At 49.4% G+C, this 20,836-nt stretch overlaps 2 protein-coding genes across 11 annotated transcripts in view; both read right to left on the bottom strand.

The window, feature by feature from the left end:
* Nucleotides 1–11,695, bottom strand: part of EYA3 (EYA transcriptional coactivator and phosphatase 3) — a 38,865-nt gene extending 27,170 nt beyond the window's left edge. For 6 of the 8 annotated variants that reach the window (XM_066204567.1, XM_066204570.1, XM_066204571.1 and 3 more), the window contains exons 1-2: nucleotides 11,615–11,695; nucleotides 9,186–9,305 (exon numbers count right to left, since the gene is read on the bottom strand). The gene's annotated coding sequence lies outside the window, so the exon portion shown is untranslated. Of the gene's footprint in view, nucleotides 1–1,107; nucleotides 1,611–9,185; nucleotides 9,306–11,614 lie in introns of those variants that run through there. The other 2 variants (XM_066204568.1, XM_066204569.1) reach the window with 2 other exon arrangements.
* Nucleotides 11,696–13,533: 1,838 nt separating this feature from the next.
* Nucleotides 13,534–20,229, bottom strand: PTAFR (platelet activating factor receptor). Of its 3 annotated transcripts, none has more exons than XM_066204580.1 (2): nucleotides 20,056–20,229; nucleotides 13,534–17,058 (listed from the first exon to the last, which is right to left on the bottom strand). In XM_066204580.1, the coding sequence occupies exon 2, from the start codon at nucleotides 16,995–16,997 to the stop codon at nucleotides 15,939–15,941; it is 1,059 nt and encodes a 352-aa protein (XP_066060677.1). In that variant the 5' UTR covers nucleotides 16,998–17,058; nucleotides 20,056–20,229; the 3' UTR covers nucleotides 13,534–15,938. The 3 variants fall into 3 exon arrangements, with proteins under 3 accessions (XP_066060677.1, XP_066060676.1, XP_066060678.1); XM_066204579.1 differs by lacking the exon at nucleotides 20,056–20,229 and adding an exon at nucleotides 18,078–18,189; XM_066204581.1 differs by lacking the exon at nucleotides 20,056–20,229 and adding an exon at nucleotides 18,105–18,189.
* Nucleotides 20,230–20,836: the final 607 nt, after the last annotated feature.

The raw sequence follows: 20,836 nt of genomic DNA, 5'->3' as shown, positions 1-20,836 counted from the left end.
TTAAAATAATGGAAAAGAAATTTTGCTGAATATTTTCACAACCTGATTAACTTTTGCAATTTGCTGGGCAAAAGATTAAAGGCCTGTGTCCTCCTGGCTTCCACCTCTGCCCACCTGATGTGCACGAGCAGCATGACCTGTGTTTTTGTTCTTTCTCCCTCCCGTTTTGAAGCCACTTTATTAAAACCATCCCCAACCTCTTCAGAGCAGCTGTTCCAGAGCTGCCTCCTCTGCCACCCGCCCACACAGCACAGCTTCAGGGGATTGCAGGAACCAGAAGAAATGCTGGAAAACGCTTACTGCGTTGGAGAAATTAAACCCAGCGACTTTCTGTGCAGAGAAGCAACCTATTCCTGACTCCAGAGCCACAAATTCTAGCTCTAAGTGTCTGCAGAAACGTGAAAGGGCAATTTTCCACAGCACTCTTTCCTCCAGGACCTTCTGTTCACCCACCCTGTCCGGAGCATTCAGGCACCTTCAAATCACGGGATTACCCCCACACAAAGTGACTGAACTAGTTTACAGAAACAACTTTCTGGTGTCCTGAAAACCATGTCTGTGTCCCCTCCCTGGCTCCTGCCAGACCTACTTATCCCGCAGCACGTGCAGCCAGCCCGCAGCCCGGTCCCACGTGCCAGCCACAGGGATGCTATGCAGCCCGGAATAATTTCGTATTAACCACCACAACACAAAAGGCTTCTCCCTCATTTGAGGACAGGTCTTATGTGCCAGGGTGTATTGTATGAGCCAGGATAAAATTTCATTGAGGGTTTGAGGATTTTGCAAGGCTGCAGCCCTTATCAAAGTTACTTATCGTTACTGCCTGAACTCTAAGTCAACTGAATTCACAATTAATTTCTTCCATAACTCAGGTTCTTTGGAAATGACCCTATTCACAACGCGAAAGTCTACAATGCAAAGCACTACTGTCACCTTTACTGTTTTTCCTCCACCAGTTTCCATTGGTTTTATTTTAAATATAAATCTTCCTTATTTTTTGTAGAAATAACAGAAAAATTAGGACTGAAGAGAAACTCTGCCACTCAGAGATTAGAAAAAGGAGTTCAAAATACAATGGCCAAGAGCAAGAAAATTTGAAATTCATACCAAGAGGTCCTGTCGCTCATCCTTCATTTCTGTTATTTAACACTGCTTTGTTGTGTAATTTCATAGAAGAGTCCCAAACTAAACACTTCAGTATGGAAAAATATTTTACATTCCACTGATCCATACAGCAGTAACTTCCCATGCCATGCTTTGCCTAAAAGCTGTGAGTAGTTCTTCAATTTTGGTTTTGAGAAGGATTTGAATAATTACAAAGACAAAAAAAGATCTCAGAGTCCCACTAGAATATGTTACATGTGTGAAGAAAATACTCTTCCCAAATAAGCTGGGCACTCTGTAGCACCTGGAAGCTGATGATTGAACCAAAGCAGAAGAACAGAAAGTGCCTGCCTGAATGGCAGGCAGGACTTGGCCTCTGGTGGCTTCGTGCCTTCTCCCAGGGAAGTGAGAATTCCAGGTGAGAACTTGGCCTAGGGTGGCTTCCCTGTGCCTCCAGGAACAGCAGCACGGGCAGAGGACACCTCACACCCGAGGTGTGGCTCCACAGCCAAGCAGCAGCGAGCGTCTGGGGGAAATGGAGGCACTGAGCTGCACATCTGGGAGCAAGGGGTGAGGGCATCCTCTGCCAGCCAAGGGCAGCAGCCGCAGCAGCTCACAGTGGTGTGGGAGAAGGGAGAGCTCCTGCCCTTCCCAACCTCCTGCACCCCACTCCTGCCTGCCTGACACTCCTTCCTTCCCGGCCACCGGAGCCTTGTGTGGTTGAACAGGATCTGCCGAGGGAAAAGAAAGAAAAGAAAAACCAGAGAGACCCAAGCACAGTCTTTCTGCTAAGCTCAAGTCAGAAAGATCAGCTCTGGCCCCACACAGCCCTGTTCTAGGGGAGCCAGCAGGATGAGGGTCAGGAAAAACACACAAGCAGAGCAGCAGGATGTCCCTTTTCAGCCACAGCCACGGCAAATGAAACCACAATTTTATCATCTCCTCGATGTGTCACATTGACGAAGCAGAGACGTGACGGTGATAAATACACAACAGCCTTTTCAGCTCTGTCACCCACCCAGTCACCAGCATCTCATGCAGAGCAGACACACGTCTTCTTGTGGCTGGGCACAGAAAATCCTTGGCTCATGGCATGGCAGGATCTCTCATGCTGTGCTGAGAGGCGGAGTGAGGCTGCTGTCAGCTCCCAGGCTGAAGCTCCAGGAGGAGGATCCAGGGAGCAGCTGCTCCTGCTCTGCTCAGATCCCCAGCAGCCCTCTCCACCTCTCCAGCCAGCCCCAGCTCTTGGTGGGTTCATGCCCCAGGGCCCTGAGCCCCTCCAGCTGTTGCTGGACATCTCCTCACCCAAAATGAGAGGTCTGAACTGCCCAGAGCTGGGCTTTCCCAAAAAACAAACCCAGCATCGGGCACTGGCTCAGCCTGAGCTTCCTCAGAGGAGCACACTGAGCCAGCAGCTTGCCAGCAACAAAGATGATTTTTAAAAAGTGAAAATACACAACGCTTTTTTTTTTTGTAGGGATTTTTTTTTGGTTTTTGGTTGCTTTGGGGTTTTTTTGCACATCACATCACAGAATTTGATTTTAACTTGTATAAAACTCAAGTTAACTGCACTTCAGGTAAGCTTATCACACGTTATTATGGAACATCTTTAAATCCTAAGTGAATACAACAGCAAAGGCACCAAAGATTCAGGTGGGGAGAATGCTTCTGTGGGCCACTGGGTTTGTGAGTGAGAAAAACAGTACAAAATGGAAGCGAGTGTGTAAGAAGCCATTAAATGAGCTGCTGCAATGAAAGAAACATTCAGAAAAATGAGTCCATTGTTCTGCTTCTGGAAACCAGCAAAGTACCACACTTTCTTCCTTTATGGGATGATTTTTGTTAATGACCTGATGAAATCTATTCTGTAATAAGTGAATTAAGCACCAGGTTTTATTTGATCTAGACTTGTGCTGAATAACCATCCTGTTTAATTCCAACTTGCACGGAACACCAACAATACAAAACATTAAGAACTGGGTTTGTGTGCCATTTTATTTTGTTTGCTCAATTTAAGGAGCCACATTATCTAAACTTCAAACCAGAAGGCATCAGAGCAGAGGAACAGGCTACAGAATCACTCTCAGCAGCTGCCTTCTGCTCTGCACAACATCTTGATGCCAATAATTCACTATTAAAAGCCTCAGCAACTGATCTCCAGTTTTTTTGCTCTAAATCCTGTTTTAAAAATCTTAAAATACAAAGTCCAACTTGGTCAGACTTTCTCAAGCTAGATACTCTGGATAGAATTTCTAAAGCTGCCTGCCATGAGCAGCACCTGGATGGACTGCTATTTACTTTCAGCTTGTGCTCTCACGCCCACCTGCCTCAGCTTTGAATATAAAGTTTCATGCAAGAAACAGTTCTCCCAAGCTGCAAATAATTAAAGTCAGGATACTGTGATAAAACCAACACACAGTAATTATACTGATTAGGGGGGAAAAAAGCTAATTGACTATGGATTTGTATTACTTTTAAACAGACACTATTTCCCTAGGAACAAACCTTTGATTGGGGTAATGAAATTACCTAATAGAAAAACTCTATTAAACAGAGTTGGAATAAAATCATAGGATCACTTATTTCGGAAAGGACCTCCAAGATCATTAGGTCCAACCAATACCCAGCACTGCCAAGGCCACCACTAACCCATGTCCCCAAGTGCCTTGTCTTTTAAGTCCCTCAAGGGATGGTGACTCCTCCACCTCTGCCCTGGGCAGCCTGTGCCAGGGCTGGACAGCCCTTTCAGGGAAGAAATGTTCCCTAATATCCAATTTCAGGGAAGAAATTTTCCCTGACATCCAATCTAAACCTTCTCTGGCAGAGCTTGAGGCCATTTTCTCTTGTCTTGTCCCCTGGGAGCAGAGCCTGACCCCACCTGGTTCCATCCTCCTGTCAGGGAGCTGTGGAGAGCAAGAAGATCCTCTCAAGCCTCCTCTTCTCCAGCCTGAGGCACACCAGCTTCTCCAGCTGCTCCCCATCAGACTTGTGCTTCAGCCCCTTCCCCAGCTCTGTTCCCTTCTCTGGACACACTCCAGCCCTTCAATATCTGTATTGCAGTGAGGGGCCCAAAACTGCATCTAAAAAAGAGGGACAATCCTTTCCCTATTCCTGCTTGACACACCATTTTTCACACAGGCCAGGATGCCCTTGGCATTTTTGGCCACCTGCACTGATCCTGGCCCAAATGCACCCCCAGGTCCTTTCCTGATGGATCCTTTCCTCCCAGCCTCGAGTGTGCCATGAGATTGCCGTCAGGATGCAACTCCATTCCCTTCTCCAGAACATTCATAAAGATACAAAGCAGGACTGGTCCCAGTACTGAACCCTGGGGAACTCCACCAGTGCCCACAGGGATGTAGTTCCATTCTCCTTCACTCCCTGAGCCCAGCCATCCATCCAGTTTTAAACCCAGCCAAGAGTACACTGCCCAAGCCCTGAGCAGCCAGTTTCTCCAGGAGAAATGGTGTCAAAGGGTTTACCAAGGTTCAGGCAGACACATCCCTTATCCATGATGCAAGTCACCTTGTTGTAGATCAGGTGGGTCAGGCAGGATCTGCCTCTCCTGAACAGCTTCTGGCTGGGACTGACCCCTGGTTGTCCTGTACGTGCCATATGATGGCATGGAAGGTGGTCTGCTCTACAACCTTCCACCCCTCTGAGGACAGGCTGTAGCCCCCAGATGCATTTTCTGAGCCTCCTTCTGGCTGGGCACTACATCTGCTAGCATCCAGTCAAGTGGGACCTTCCTGGTTAGCCGGGAAGGCTGGGAAATGATGGAGAGCGGCTCAGTGAGCACCTCTGCCAGCTCCTTCAGTGCCCTTGACTGGACCCTATCTGGCCCCAGAGACGTGTCTAAGTGGTGTAGTATGTATTTATAGAAACGTTTTTTATTGTCTTTTACAGCAATGGCTGTAATGTTTCCTACGAGTTTTTTCTCTGAGTCACCTTTGCAGTTATTTTCACTCCTCAGTTATTCAAGGACCACCACCTTACAGTGAACAGCGACAAAAGCACATGAATTAGGCAGCAGGGTAGTACAGTGTTCCCATATTTTCTGGTGGGGTATTTCATGGCAATGTGCCCCACGCTGCTGCATTACACACACAGAGCATCAGAGCACGCAGCCAAAGCAATTCAAGACATCACCCAACTGGAGCAGAGCTTTTCCTCAAGGTTTTCACCCCGTGACAAACAGCTTCTGACAGAGAGAAGCAGAACTTGGCACAGTGCAGAATGGTAGATCTAGCCCCCTTTATTTGTTTAGATTTAATTAAAAGACCCAAATAAAAACAGAAAGTACCCACATGCCCCTAGGTACAACACACACAAAATACTGCGACAACCAGAAGAACGAGTCTTTGCAATGAGTGCTGCTGGATGATTCCCTGCTCTCTCTCCATGCTTCCCCTCCTTTATCAGCTGGGAAATTTCAGAATCAAACAGTGTAAAAGTTACAAGGAAGGCATTTTGTACGCCCTATTTCTGAAGGCATGACAAGTCTCCAAATGCTGTCCTGTAGGACTGAAAAATCATGGTTTGATTAAAATTTCATAAGCTTAAAATGGAAGAAAAAACAAAAACTGTGCTGTGAGAAATAAGAAATAAACACAGTGAGAAATGAACTGAAATCAAGCACGGAAATAGAATTCTAGTTTTCTCTTCAGCAATGCCTGTTCCACTGACAGGAAGTTCCCCATGATTTTTAGACCCTTGAAGGGTCTAAATCAGTGTTCTGACTGGCTGCAGCTCACTCTGCTTGACAGATGACACATGCTTGTTTTCCCAGCTCTTATGCAATGCTTTTTCAATTCGATTTTGAAACACAGCAGGGAAAATTTTAATGGGGAAAAGAGCTGTTTTCACAAAAGGAAGATTTGGAAAGAACAACTTCATCCTCAAGAAAAACAACTCCCACTGAGCCCAGAAAACATGTGGCAACTCCTGCTAGACAGAGCCAACATGCATCACTCACAGGGCACAAGAACACAGAACTGCTGCTACCTTTCAGTGACAAAAGCAGAGCACAGTGATGTACAGAAACATCAGCCAAGCAGAATTGATTCCCTCCTCTCTTCCTGAGGATATAACTTGCAGTGAGACCAGACAGATTCTCCCCTGCAGACTACACAGGGTGTGGCACCTGAAATCTCACAGCCCATATACATTTTTGTGTTTCTGGAAATTAATAAGCAGGTCACAAACTTCTAGAGCTGCAGCCTTAGACAGAAAAAAGCTGTTTGACTGTCATGGTTTTAAAAACAGACCTCCCAACAGCAGGACACAGTGCCTTTAATTCCTAAAAGCCACTTCAGACGTAATCTAATAGATTAGGACATCTCCTGAACAAAAGACTGAACATTTTAAACTTCTCTCAGTCAGACAGCAAAGCTGCATCACATTAACCACAAAAAGGAATTGTTGACATTCTGCAGCTCTAAATTTCATGTCCAATTAAAGATTTGACTCATACATATCAAAAAGTCACATAGCTAGCACCAGAGGCTACCACAAAACACACCTATACTTCTGTTAGAGAAACTCTTTCAGTACTCAGCTGTACACAGTTCAAGGTCCCAAGAGAAGTGAGGATGACAAATAACAAAATAAACAGCCAGCTGACAGTTTGTTCAGAAGGCTGATCTGATCTGTACAGTGCCATGGGGAGCCTGAAGAGGCAATGTCTGATCACCAAGGACAGCTTCCCCAAGCTCAAGAGCCCAGCCCACCACAAGAGGCAAGAAAATGAGCAAATACAGGGGGAGGAGAGTTTGGCTGGGCAGACAACTTCTGGCTAAGTTCAAAAACAAAGAGTCGGGGAGGTCAAGCAGAGACCAGGCACCTGTGAGGGCTTCAGCAAAACTGCTGAACTGTGGCTTCCAGGAGGAAATGAACAAGATCATGAAGATATCTTGATTGCCATAAATACATCTTCTTCAGACCTTGGCACTGAGAATCAATTCCTAACTGGATAACAAACAAATTCCAGTAAAACCAGTGCTGTATGTCATGACCACAGAAAATCTCAAGCACAAGATGAATGGGGGCAGACGAATGACCTGGTCATTACTAACAGATCTGTAATTAGCTGTGGCCAGGGATGAGATTGGGCACTTTCATTGCAGCTGACACCAGCTGAGAGCTGTCACATTATGTAAACTCCTGCAGTGGTAATCAAAGCATGTTTAACCTGACACTCCCTTAAGTTACAATCAGTTTTATCTGACCACTGGGACAGGTGAGGAGCAGAGCACAACTCACTTCACAGCTCTTGGGGCTGGCAGCTCTGTCACCTGTGACCACGGGCCTGTTCCAGGGGGCTCTGGAAGAGTGAGGAACAGGACTGAAGTGTGGGCAGAACCAGAGGCTGACACACACCTTCAGGCTGAATGACAGCGCAGGAATTCGTGTCTCCTTGCTCACCACATGTACCAGCTAATCCTTGTGAAAGAAGAGTCCACAGCACTTTCTGCTCCTTTTAGCTCTAAAATCTGTCAGTACCAGGTCCTACCCAAAGGGCTGGCATCTCTGACTGAGGGCTAGTCTGCCAAAACACTACTCCACTTTTTACTTCCCTCACTGGAAAAAGAAGCTGCATGACATAACACTGGACTCTGCCAGTAGTTCGGTGAAAACTGCACTTTCAGTAAAGACCTGGAATATTTGGGTTTTTTTACAGCTGCAGGCACAAAAATAATTGGTTTCATTCATTAGAGAAAGGTGACGACTTGGTGCTGGTTTTTATTCAGCATGAAGTTAAATTCTTTAGGTTCTTGAGAGCTATCATACAGACTAATAATTCACAGAATTACTGCAACTACTTTTGCTATCCTGTAAAATGCTACAGTGATACCAGTGACTCATGGAGACTTTCTGGCTTTCCTCAGGTCAGGCAAGAATGAGTATTTTGTAACTTCTTTTTAACCAGAAGAATTAATTTTTGCTCATATCCAGAAACATCAACATAGCAGGACACTTGGCACGTGATAGAAGGGGGGGGGAAAAAGTAGAATGAGAAGAATTAAATCTTAGGTGTCTTCTAGTTCTTCAGCATACCAGCCAAACCAATGAAGAACAGAAGTGCCCCTGTTAACTCTGGATCACATCTTCTAGAAAGGCCAGCTCCTCTTCCTATACCCCAAAGGTTCTGGATGGACAGGAAATGGGGATTAAAAGTACACAGAAGAATCAAGGCAACAGCTTCTGAAATTTCAAGGGCTATTATAAAAGCAGGGATATATAAAAAGGCACCAGATATATCCTGCAAATGGGACCAGACTTGCATGTGAAATTTCTAAGTCCTGAACCAACAGCTTTGTTTTCTGACAGTGTTTTCCCCAACAGCTAGATAAAAACAACTATGCCTTTACCAAAAGAGCAGCATAAGGAAATCTGAAGTACAAAAAGCCAATACCACTGTTTTTCTACCCAAAACACCTCCATATGGTTTTGAAAACAGCTGCTACATTCTTTTCTGTTCTGAGTAATTAATAATCACCTTTTTCTGCCCTGATCATCTTAAGTCAGTAATATTTAAGGAAGGATTTCTTAAGCTCTCTCAAAAAGAATGGGGCAAAAAAAGCGTCACAGAAAAGGCACGAGTATGAGACTGACTTGTAAAGTCCCAGAAATGGAATTACACATAAGAGTGCATTCTGTACAGAAACAGGAACCATCACCCAAGGTTTAAAGCTGCCACATCCTTGACGTGATGCTCCAGCTGGTGACTCTCAGAGAAACAGCACTGTCAGAATCCAAACACAACCAACAAACATTTCAAGACACAGCAGGAAGCTCCTGGGACGTGAGAATAATGTTCTGGTCAAGCCTTAACTCAGGAGAGACCCATCTGCTGCAGAACTCAACTGTTCCATCACCTCTGAAATTAGACTAGACACACCCTTAACCCCAAATAAAAGTCTATTTAAGAGATGGAAAGAGTCCCCAGTTGGCTCCATCACAATATTATATTATTTTTCTAAATACTTGTTTTCTAGTTAGCTTGTTCAGTTACAGGACTGATGGGTGACAACCTGGGAAAGCCAGGGCAGTGACTGGTGTGAGTGACAGTGACATCATACCCTGAAAAGGCTGCTGTGCCCTGCTGTGTCACAGCACTCTCCTAAACATCACGCTGGGTAAGGCATCAGGAGGAGATCCCAGCCCTTGCAACATCACCTTCACTGAGGCTCTGCAGGCAGCTGCAAGAAGAAAGAAAGGATTTGAAGTTACTCCCTCGGGTACTGGAGTGCCTCCAGTCATGGCACCTGCACAAATGATCCCAGAATCACTGCCAGAGAGGGGCCAGCAGAGAATACTGCTGAAGAGATGCTGGTTTGCAGCCCTTTAACCAAGCAAAGGAAAAAAAAAAATTCTAGACAAATTAGGATGAAATAAAGAAAATAAATAATGGGTAAGACTAAGCATGAAAATGACCTTCCTCAATGTATAACCAACCAGTGAGTGCCACTGGTCATGGTATAGGGGACAAAACCACTCCCAGGCTCCTGTAAGAAGGCACTGTCTGGAGATGGGTGGTCTGTAGACACTATTTGCTGCAAGAACATATTAAAATACCAGTTTTTAAGTCCTGACACAATTCCATTTCAGGCTCAAAAGTTTCCACACCTCTCCATCCTGGCAGTTCCCTTTCCAATCACAGGGTTTTGCAGACCCAGTAAAAGTTTTATCAAACATCACTTTTCTAATAGCAGATTTCAGGGTAAAAGAGCAGAGAATTGCCAAGAGGAGGAAAAAAAAAAACACCTACTTCTGCTAACTGAGACTACAGGCTTGGAACTTCTCATGTCCCAGTGACATATTATCTGCTTTATGCCTTGAGTAACTTGTGTATAGCCTGGCTCGCACACAGGAACACGCTACTTGCCTGAATTTTAGTTCCATTATAGTATTTCAGTATACTTTATCTAGTTTTATGTTTAGTCATCTATAACCATCTTTTGGTACACAGAAGTTAGGAAATGACACATTAATCTACTGCAGAGGGGCTCCAACTCATTCCTACAACACATGGAAACCCATTTATAGTGTCCTCTGACGTATTCAACTCAAAATCCATTCAACATTTGGATTTTTGGGGTGCAAAGTTTTGAGGAGTTACAAATACTTCCAAAGTCACCAATTACCTGGGAATTCTACAGCTATTGTATACATCCCTGACAGTTTTTCAAACAAATTATTTGAAAAGCAACAATTTTTCAATCGGATGGGATGCACAACCCAACAATTCACAGTTCCCCAGGTGCCACAACTGCTGCAGAGGCTGAGGGAAGAGCTGAGGGGGAGACAAAAGCTGCAGGAAAACACTGCAGGACCTCAAGCTCAGCAACGTTTCAAAGAGAGCAGGGAGAATGTTCCAGCAGATCACTGCTTGTGTGGCAAAAGCTGGAGAGTAGAACTCCACAAGGAAGAGGGATCACACCATGAGGTGACAAGGAAAATCCCTCAAACACAGTAGGCTCAGCCCAACAAGCCTGGAGGTTTGCAGGCTGAGAAAGCTGCTATGTTCATGCATTTTTAAAAGTAACTTACAACGAAACCACTGACTTGAGGCACATGAATTGTGATTCTCCACTAAACTTACCTTATTCGGCTTCCGGAGCTCAAGATAATCCACAACAAAAAAAACTGAAGGAAACCAAACAAGTGGCAGATAAGACTTTTATGATTATCATTATCTTAATCAGTATGTTGACTGTTAATGACCAGATAGAGGTTACTACACTACAGATTAAGTGTATCAGAAGCAGAGCTAGCTCCGTTCTGAGAGCAAACTCCACCATGACCCTTTGTTCGATGCTCCATCAGAACGGCTACAGCTATGTTCCATCAAGGACTAGCTCTAGTCTGGAAACCACTCAGCCACGCCATGCAGCACAGCAACCAAACGAACAAGGCATTCTGCGCTGCAGCTGGCTGGACACAAAGCTCCAGCAACTCTGCACAGCATTCCCAGAACCAGGAACATCCAGCAGAGTTGATCTGGATCCAGACTCGCTTGTGAGGCTCAAGCCCAGCCCAAACATCCTGTTAGACTGCACAAGCTGCAGCACAAGCGGCTAAGCCCAGCCGAGAGCGATGCAGGTGTGCTGGGCTGTGCCCCGGGGATGCCGGCACGGCCTGCCCGCGGTCCCTCCGTGGCCACGTACGGAGCCCCGGGCAAGTCGCAGCCCGGCTCTGAATCCGGGCTCCCTCCGGCCTGGGCGAGCGCAGGGAGCCGGGCAGTGCCCCCCTGCCCCTCCTGCCTTTCTCCCAGCTCTTCCGCGCACCAGCAGCGGCGGAGAAGCCGGGACAGCCGGGCACACCCCGCCGGGCTCGGCGGCGGCCGGACAGGGTCCGGGCCCGCGCTCCGGCCGAGGCAGGGGCAGCGGCGCACGCTGAGCACACGCGGCGGCCTCGCCGCCCCGGCCCGCCGGCCGCAGCCCGAACGTGTGAACAGCCCCGGGGGCTGCGGGGGTGCTCCGTGCGCAGGGCCGGAGCAGGTTCTTACCGAGAGGCGGCTCCGGAGCCGGGCCCGGGGCCCGCAGCGGACATGGCAGCGGCGCCCGCGCTCCCCGCCGGAACAGAGCGGGGCGCCGGCAGTGGCGTCACTGCCCGCCCGGCCGGGGCGGGGCCGCGGGGCTGAGGGCCCGGGCCGGGCTCGGCCGTGAGGGGGCCGCGCTGCAGGGCGGTGTGCCGTGCCCGGGGCCGCTGCCGGGCCGTGTGCCGTTCCTGGGGCCGCCGCTGTGGGGCTGGCCGTGTGCCGTTCCTGGGGCCGCCGCTGTGGGGCTGGCCGTGTGCCGTGCCCGGGGCCGCCGCGGGGCTGGCCGTGTGCCGGTCCCGGGGCCGCCGTGGGGCTGGCCGTGTGCCGTTCCCGGGGCCGCCGCCGCTGTGGGGCTGGCCGTGTGCCGTGCCCGGGGCCGCCGTGGGGCTGGCCGTGTGCCGTTCCCGGGGCCGCCGCCGCTGTGGGGCTGGCCGTGTGCCGTGCCCGGGGCCGCCGTGGGGCTGGCCTTGTGCCGTTCCCGGGGCCGCCGCCGCTGTGGGGCTGGCCGTGTGCCGTGCCCGGGGCCGCTGCCGGGCGGTGTGGCGTTCCCGGGGCCGCCCCTCCGCTCACTGTTCCAAGGGGTATTTAAATACAAGGAGGGCTCGGTCACTGGGTGCCACCAAAGCCGCTCCATCACCGCCCTCCTGAGCCGGGCAGGGGAGAGAAAACAGAACGAAAGGCTGCTGGGGCGACGGCAGGGCGGGAGAGATCTCTCACCAGCGCCGGGACGGCAGACATGACCCGGCTGAGGGGATCCGTTTAATTTATTGCGAGAGAAATGAGACTACGGCAGTGAGACATAAACCCGCATCTTAATCCCGCAGCCCTCCGGGCTTGTCGGCCTTGGCTGTATTCCCGATTCTCTCCCTGCTCCCCCCAGCATCGCAGGGGCGGGGAACAGGGGGTCGCACGCTCTCCCTCCCTCAAGGGATGATGCCCCCTTCGGAAATAGCCGCTCCAGCGTGCGGTATTCCCCACGGGGTCAGTCTTCCAGGAGCAGGCGGGTCCCCCATGGGGTCACAAGTCCTGCCAGCAAACATTCCAGCGTGGGCTTCTCTCTGCCAGGACCCTGCTCCGGCACGGGCTTCCCACGCCGTCACGGCTTCTCGGGCATCCCCTGCTCCGGCCTGGGCTCCTCCAGGGGCTGCAGGGGCACCTCTGCACCCCCTGGCCCCCATGGGCTGCAGGGACACAGCTGCCCCACCGTAGGCTGCCCCAGCGTGGGCTGCGGGGGAATCTCAGCCCCAGCACCTGGAGCAGGTCCTGCCCTCCTTCCCCACTGGCGCTGGGCTCTGCAGGGCTGTTTCTCATATTCTCACTTCTTTTTTATCTGGCTGCAAGTTGCTCTTATGCAATGACTGGTTTTTATTGTGTTATCCCAAAGGTGCTGCCACCGTCGCTGATGGGCTCGGGTTCGGCCTGGAGCTGAATGGTTTTGGCTTCATTCGTCACGGGGAAAGCTGCTGAAAGCTTTCAGAAACCCACAGAAACCACCCCTGCAGCCCTCCCCACTGCCCCCCTCCCCGCCTCCTCCACTACCACAGCCTGGCCCTGCAAACCCAATACATTAAAATGGTTTGTCACATCGCAGCCACACAAGTGAGCTGTGTGAATTTCCCATACGCAGGTCAGAGAGTTCAGGGCGTTTTGTCTGGTTGGGTTTTGGAGAGCTCTAGCAGATTTGTTCAGAAGTTGTTTCCTATCTGAAATTATTTCTTTCCTTTCCCTTATAGCAGGTAGAACCTTGCTTAGCCTTTCATTTCACCCCTTCCAAGAGTTCATATAATGGTTAAAAAAAAAAAAAAAAGACACATTGAAACTGTTTCAGTTTGGTATCAAGGCTTTCCCTGAAGTATAAATACAGAAAGACGAGAAGGTGGGAAAAGTTAAAGTGCAAAACACTTGAGGAACACACTTTATTTCAAAGAGCTTTTGAGGATCCATTTCATTGCAAGGTAAAGCAGAGTAATGCAACATTGTGGTAAGAACAAGAAAGTATTTCCAGGAACAGAAGTAGCAGCTTAGCCTGGTTTTTAGAAATGCATTTTACTGACTAATTAGCACAACATCTCCTGAAGTGGCCTTGGGGCTTTTCCCTCTGCTTATCCTTTTCCTCAGATGCAAGTTTATGTTTGCTCCCTGAGCCCACCGTGCTTCCTGTGGAATGAAGCCTTTTATGTACCCACGGTAAACTGTAAACTCTTGCAAGCTTTCCAAGAATCGGTAGAAGATCATTCATCTGCCAGTTTTCCATGTAAAAATTCTTTCCATTTCCTCCAAGAGTTGCCAAACTCCATCTACCAGGCCTTTAGGGTCTGTGAAATGAGAGCTCCACTATTGCTGGGAGCCAAGGGGGGGGGGAGCAGGTCACCCCCTCTTGCCAGCAGCGAGAGCTCCTCATCCAGAATGTTCCCACAGACCAATGCAGAAACAGATTCCTCCAGCAAGCCACATTTAGGCTTTTAAATTACAGAAGTTGCTCCCTTCCTGTGTGCCGTGGCTCTGCAGATTCAGGGCACATCTTTGAAGGTGTCTGAGGAGCATGAGGTGCCGGCAAGTGTTTGTTGTGTGTGGCCGTTACTGGAGCAGAGCCCAGGACTAGGAGGGAGATGCATTTTTATTGTGATCAGACTCTTTCCTCTGGCACTGGGCCTGGAGTGCAGGGCTGGCCCTGGAAAAGGCCTTAGAAAAATAAACATCTCAGTCCCTTTCCTCACTGGCACAAACAAGGACAAAACCTGCCTGAGGAGCTTCAGAGGTAACATCTGAAGGACACGTATCTCCACTGGGTACAGGCAAAGCAGCGCAGATATTGGTCCTGTCTTTGGAAAGACTTGAGCTTATCTCTCCCTTTCTTGGGCAGGTGTGGGAATGCTGCTGTCCTACACATGAATAACTGGTGCCACAGGTCAGATACACTCTTCCTGTCATCAGCAGACTAGATCTTTTAGGGAACCAACAACTATTGTGAAAACAAGTAAGTTCCCTTCCCTGACCAATTTCCTGTGCTAGATTGAGCAATTTGGGTCAGAAAAAGAACCCCAAGAGTCTCATGACTGTTAAGAGAACTCAGCACCCATGGAAAACCACTTCGCCCTGGGCCCCAGTGGACTGCATCCGGCCCTGGGTGAGGGGCTCCAGTGCTCTTGGAGTGTGTGAATTATTTGTCTGTCAAGTGTCCTGACCTAACACTTCACTCCCTGTAGATCAAGAACCAGTCAACTTTGATTATTTGCAGCAGAACTGGAAAGGCTGGAGGAAGGAATAATGTAATGGCTATAACCCTAATTTAAATAAATAAGTACAATGATACAGAAACATTTTAAGCTTTTTTTTTTTTTTTTTCCTTATCATAATGCCCAAGCTGACAGTAGCCCTCTGTTATCTGCAGCCTCCTGAGCCAGACTGGGAGTCTGCAAACACATGCAGTCAGTCAGAAATGACAAAACTGAGTGCATGAGACCACTGCCTGGCCAGTTCTGCTCTCACACAGGGAGCCAGGGCAGACCATGGTGCCCTTTGGCCTTAATGCTGATCTGGTGTAGGGAGAGGGGGAACTGTGCTGAGGCACTGCCAATTTCTCTTCCTTTCCTTCCCTATTTTACTGACTCAAGACCTGGAAGCAAAGATTCATAATAGCTACTCCCAGACATCCATCAAGTTTGGGTCCCAGCAGACCATGTGGGTTGCTAAGAAGGGATGAAGGGGTCAGAGGTGCAAATCTCTTTGACAGCAGTTGAGGAATTCCAGGGACTACATCCCTTACAGCCACTCAAGAGCTTCATCAGCTCAGACTCCCTTCACAGGACCATGTAAGCTGCTTAGAAGAGCCACCTGATGATACCCAGAGCTCAATCTGTTCTTCCAGGTCTTTTAGAAGTCCCTTACAGCTCTGATACCGGATCCACTGTGAGAGCTGGGCAGGCAGAGGAGCAGGGATGGTGCTATCTGGGCTGACACAATGGGTAGTTTTAGTACACTCAGCTTCCAGCTGCTCACTGCAGAGACTCAGTGACATACTTCTTTCACATTAAAGCAGGTCATCTGAGCTGTTCTCAGTGCCCATGAGAGCACCAGCCTGGACAGAAGGAGCTTTGCTGCCAGATTACTGCAGGTTCCAGTTCTGGCCCTTGCATGTGACAGAAGAAATGAGCATCCATTCATCTGTCTAATGGGAAAAAGAAAATGTAAAATCCTGGTCCTCTGTTGTGTCCCTTGGTGCCTCTTTTTGAGAAAAGATGAGTGGATAATTAACACCTCTCCATGCGCAGTCAGAACACACCGAGTGGCCCTAAGAGATCCTAATGCCATCCTCTTGGTGAATGGTGCCCTCAATCATTGTGTCTGTTGTTTGCCTGGAGCATTTGCGACTCCCTTTCATGCTTTTCAGGTTTTCTGAAACGTGCTTCTGGAACTTCTTGGTGAGGAAGCAGTAGATGATCGGGTCCAACACACAGTTGGTACTCAGCAGGCACAAAGTCACCTGGTGAGCGTCGTTGAGCTGTTGGCGCAGCTGACAGTTCTCCTTCTTCCACTGCTCCAGGACAGTCAGGGTCCAGGGCAGGTGCACGATGTGATGGGGCACGAAGCTTATGATGAACACAGCCAGCACCGTGCACACCATCCACAGGGCCCTCTGCTTGACGTGAGCGCTCTTGCGTGGGTGCACCGACTTGGAGAACAGGGTCCTGATAATGACAATGTTCCAACCTAGGATTAAAAGGAAAATGATGTAGAAGAGGATGCAGATGATGACGTGAATGGCGAGAACAGCTGAAACACCACTCGAGGTGTCATAGCGCTCGAAGCATCGCGTGAAATTCTTGGAGTTGACCTTCTCCTGATTAGTATTATTGTCAAAAAGGTAATACAAAGCACTGCCCACTATTATGATCCAGATAGCTGCCGAGAGGTAGATACCTCTTCTCTGGGTGGTCAGCTGAGCAGCTTTAATAGGATTAGTCACAGCTTGGTAACGGTTGTATGTGATGACCATCAGAAAGGCAACAGAAGAGTAGGTATTAACAAAAAACAAACAGCCAGCCACGCTACAGAGGAACTCGGGCATGATCCAGTCTCCATGGTGGTGGTAGTAAACAATCCACATTGGCATCGTTACTAAGAAGAGCAAGTCAGCCACTGTCAGGTTCATCATGAATATCTTGATTTCATTGAGTTTCTTGGTGGGGTAAATACGGCTGAAAATCCAGAGAACGTAGCAGTTGGCAACAAAGCCCAGAATGAAAATAATGCTGTAGAAAACAGTGAAGAGGTTGTAGCGAAACTCAGAGTCTATGTGGCATGGATAAGCACTGACTTCTGCACCTCCTTTGCCCTTTCCAGACATCATGGTGTTGAGTGGGCACCTCTGAAGCACAGTTTCCTGCCGCAGCTTTTTTTTTTCTTCTTTCCTAAAAATAGACAGCAGAAATCAAGCTGATTGGTTTGGAACCATTGCTAAGCCAAATCCCACCTTTCATTATCGGTTGTCTCTGACCACAGGAGTTCTGCTGATGCCTTGGTTCCAGCCAGACACCTGCCCTGTCTCCTTGGTCCTCTCTTTGATCCCATCTCCACAGCATACAAACCTCTGTGTCTTCATCCAGCATTGTTTGCTGCAGTGAGATCTCGGATCACTCATCTCTAATCTTAAAATACTTTTCTGAGGAAAGTTCTTAGATAAAAATAATCTGTTACTCTGCCCTGTCTCAAGCTTCTTAATCTTCTACCAGAATCAGAAGTGTTTTCTATGACTCATGCTGTCCTTGCAACTGGTTCTCCTTTCTTCCCCTGCCACCTCCCTCATGCCCCTACCTCCCAACATGGTTCCTGATACTTTTTAACTTCTTTATACTTATTCTAAAGAATTCCAGATGTGAAAAAATATGTGATAAAAATGTCTCACAGACAACCCCAGAAGAGTTGGGGTTGGAAAAGATCTTGGGAGACCACCTGGCCCAGTCCCTGCTGAAGCAGATTACCCTGAGCAGGTTGTGCAGGATGGCATCCAGGCAGAGTTTGAATAACTGCAGGGAAGGAGACCCCACAGCCTCTCTGGGCAGCCAGTTCCAGGGCTCTGTCACCCTCACAGCTGACAAGCTTTTCTCATATTCAGATGAGATCAAGACTTCCTGTGTTTCAGTTTGTGCCTGGTGTCCACGTCCTGCCTCTGGGCACCACTGAAAAGACCCAGTCCCCCTGAGCCCTCCCTGCAGACACAGACAGACGGGTCCACTCTCAGACGTCTCTTCTCAAGGCTGAACAGCCCCATCTCCCTCAGTCTTTCCTCATCAGAGAGATGCTCCAGTCCCTTCACCATCTCTGCAGCCTCTGCTGGACCCACTCCAGGAACTCCATGGCTTTCTTAAGGGGGTTTAATTATAGATTGAGGAGCCCAGATGTGGACACAACACTCCAGATGTGGCCTCACCTGGGCTGAGCAGAGGGACAGAATCACCTTCCTCACTTGCTGCTCCTGAGCAGGTGCCCTCCTGCCTCAAAACGTTCTGGATCCTCTGCAGCAGCAGGCAGTTCCAGGAACCTCCATCCCATCATCTGTGGGCTGAGTCCCCCACCCGGGTGCCCCTTGTGCTGTTGTTCCTCATTTACACATTTGCATGTTTGCAATTTTCCTCTGCAAATGGGGAAGTCAGCTGGAGCTGGAGCTCGCTCTCCCTTTTTCCGCTGAATTGCAATCCTCGGTACTGCTCTCCAGCTGTTAGGAGAGGAAGGCAGCAGTGATCTCCCTGGGGGTCCTGTCCTTCCTCACCCCTCTCAGTCCCCTAAGGACATGACAAATACAAGATTTGGACCTTCTCAGGCAGCTGCATGCTGGGCAGTGCTGAGTTCCAAGTGTCCTGGAGCTCAATCCTCCAGCCACGGTCCGTGTGGAATGGACACGCAGCCTGGCAGTGCTGGGAGCTGGCCCCAGGCGACACGTGTGCTCCTCCTCATTCACCTGGATCTCTGCCACCCTTCTGAGAGCCCCCTGATCTCCAAAGGGCAGTAGATTATTCAGGTGGTGGACTTCGGCACAGGGAGTGTAACGTTTGATACACCAGTCTGACATTAGAGTAAGGAATACAAACCCAAGAACTCCCAATCACCTGAGATCATTAGAGAACTTTCTCTTTTTCCCAAATCTGCATCATAAACTCACACTGCTCTGGCTATCTGCAATACCAGCAAATAGTTCTGGTGCCTAAGGCTGGGATCTTTGCAATTAAAGGTGGTCTATTCCTGTAGCACTAGACCTGAGTATACCAAGAAAGGCAGGAAAAAAAAAACAGGTAATGCATCTCTCTGGCAGGATTCATGAGGACAAGCGCTTACATCCAACACACGGGCACAGCTGTTGTTCACAAAGTCCCTTCAGACGGTGCCCCAGGGCACTGTCCACCCACACCTCCACTTCTGGCTCTGCACAATGGCATGGTGGCCACCAAACTTTGCCCAGGAGCTCTGGTGAGCTTCACTGTCTGCAGACTGCACACCAGCTGCCCGATTTAGCAGATGGGGCAGAAGGGAGAATGAACATCCACGTCCCCTCCGCGGCAGAGTCCTGCACAGAAGGTGGGCTTGAGCCACAGGGCTGTGCTCTGCAATGGAGAGGTGGGTGTGAGAACATGCTCTGTGACTGCTCCCAGTCTGCTGGAATCTCTGGCAAAGGTGTCCGTGGGAGATGGCAGTGCCATCTCCTGGCCCAGCGCCACCTGGGAGAGCTCACCTCTCTTTTCATCAGGAGGCTGTGCCCTGCCAATGCCAGGGTCCTGCAGGGAATCACAAGAGAGGTGATTTCCTTCTCATGAGCCAAGTGAGGTGTTCCATCAACTGAGCACAGCCAGGAGGGAACACAGCACCATTCCCCACGGAATCTACCCAATGCCCAACTCCCTCTTCAGCCTGAGGAGCCCAGGCTCATGTCTCTGTACACTTGTGCATGCCCTGAGCCCTGGGCACTGGAGCACTCTGCAGGAGCTCTCCTCAGCCTGTCCTCTGAGGCTGTGCCCCTTTCTCTGCAGCCTGTCCATGCTGCCTGTGCCAGCAGAAAGGTGAACAGGGACCATGGGCAGGGTATGGGTGCCTGTGTCCTGTTCTCTGCTGCAGCAGCCTGTGCCACCTGGCAAAACCCCCTGAGACCTCCAGCCCAAGCCACTGCCTTGTCCACAGTCCCCCAGCCAGTAATGCCAGGTGGTTTGTACCATCGGCTGCACTGGAATGCAGGGCTGAAGGTGGAATTAACCACCATGGTCAGGGCACCTGCCAATCCTGCTCCTGGTCTATAGACTCTGCCATGGGCTCTGCCCTCCCAGTCAGGATTTACTGGTTTATAGATACAAGCAAGTTCTGCCATCAGCAAGAGTATATTTCAAGAGGAATAGTACTAATAAAATGTATTTTCTGCTTACCAGAGTTGAAAAAATTCAGTAGAGTATGTCCATCTTCAGCCTTAGCAGCAGTGGAGGTTTCACTGAGGATGCTTGGTTGTCTCCCAGATGTTATTTTCCCTGCCCTGGGGCCGGACAGTCTCCACGCCTGCAGCTCGTAAGAACAGGGCACCCGAATGGGAGCAACTGTAGCATGATTGCAGAGTCACTAGAGGAGAGGAAATGTGTGACATCAGTTAAAGGAAATGAGAAATAAAATAAGCTGTAGAGGAAAGACAATTAGCCACAGCAAAATTCTGGAAAGTCCTTAAGGCTTTTTCCTCGGAATATCTCTGCCTCTGATGATCCTGAAAGAGGGCAAAAAATGGGATGAGCAATGGCAGGGGCCACAGCAGCAGCAGCAGCAGAGGCCAGTCTGCACTGGAGCTCCTCTGGGAAGGCTGGGAAAAGCTCTCCTGGCTATTCTCAGGAAATGTGCCTAATGGCAAACATTCCGTAGAAGGCCATAGCCATGCTCTGGGGGCACCAGAGATCCCGATGGCGTGACTTCATGTCCTGGGAGCCACAGGGACAGGCTGAGGGTTGTATGCCCTGGGCCCCATCAGCCAAACATCTCCAAGAGCAAGGAGCTGGCACAGACACTGGGACACTTTCTAGTCACATTTTTGTTGTTGGGCTGGCGAGCCCTGCCTCCAAGCCGGGGTATGGAAATCTCCTCATCAGCGAGGCAGATGTGGCACTGACAGAGGGGCCAAGGTGGACCGCAGCAGTGCTGCTCTGGCTTTTGACTCACCTGGCCCCA

This window comes from Chamaea fasciata, unplaced genomic scaffold (assembly GCF_029207755.1).
Source record: "Chamaea fasciata isolate MVZ Bird 193981 ecotype frontalis unplaced genomic scaffold, bChaFas1.0.hap1 SCAF_26, whole genome shotgun sequence".
NCBI lineage: Eukaryota > Metazoa > Chordata > Aves > Passeriformes > Sylviidae > Chamaea > Chamaea fasciata.
This window is presented reverse-complemented; position numbering and strand designations above follow the sequence as displayed.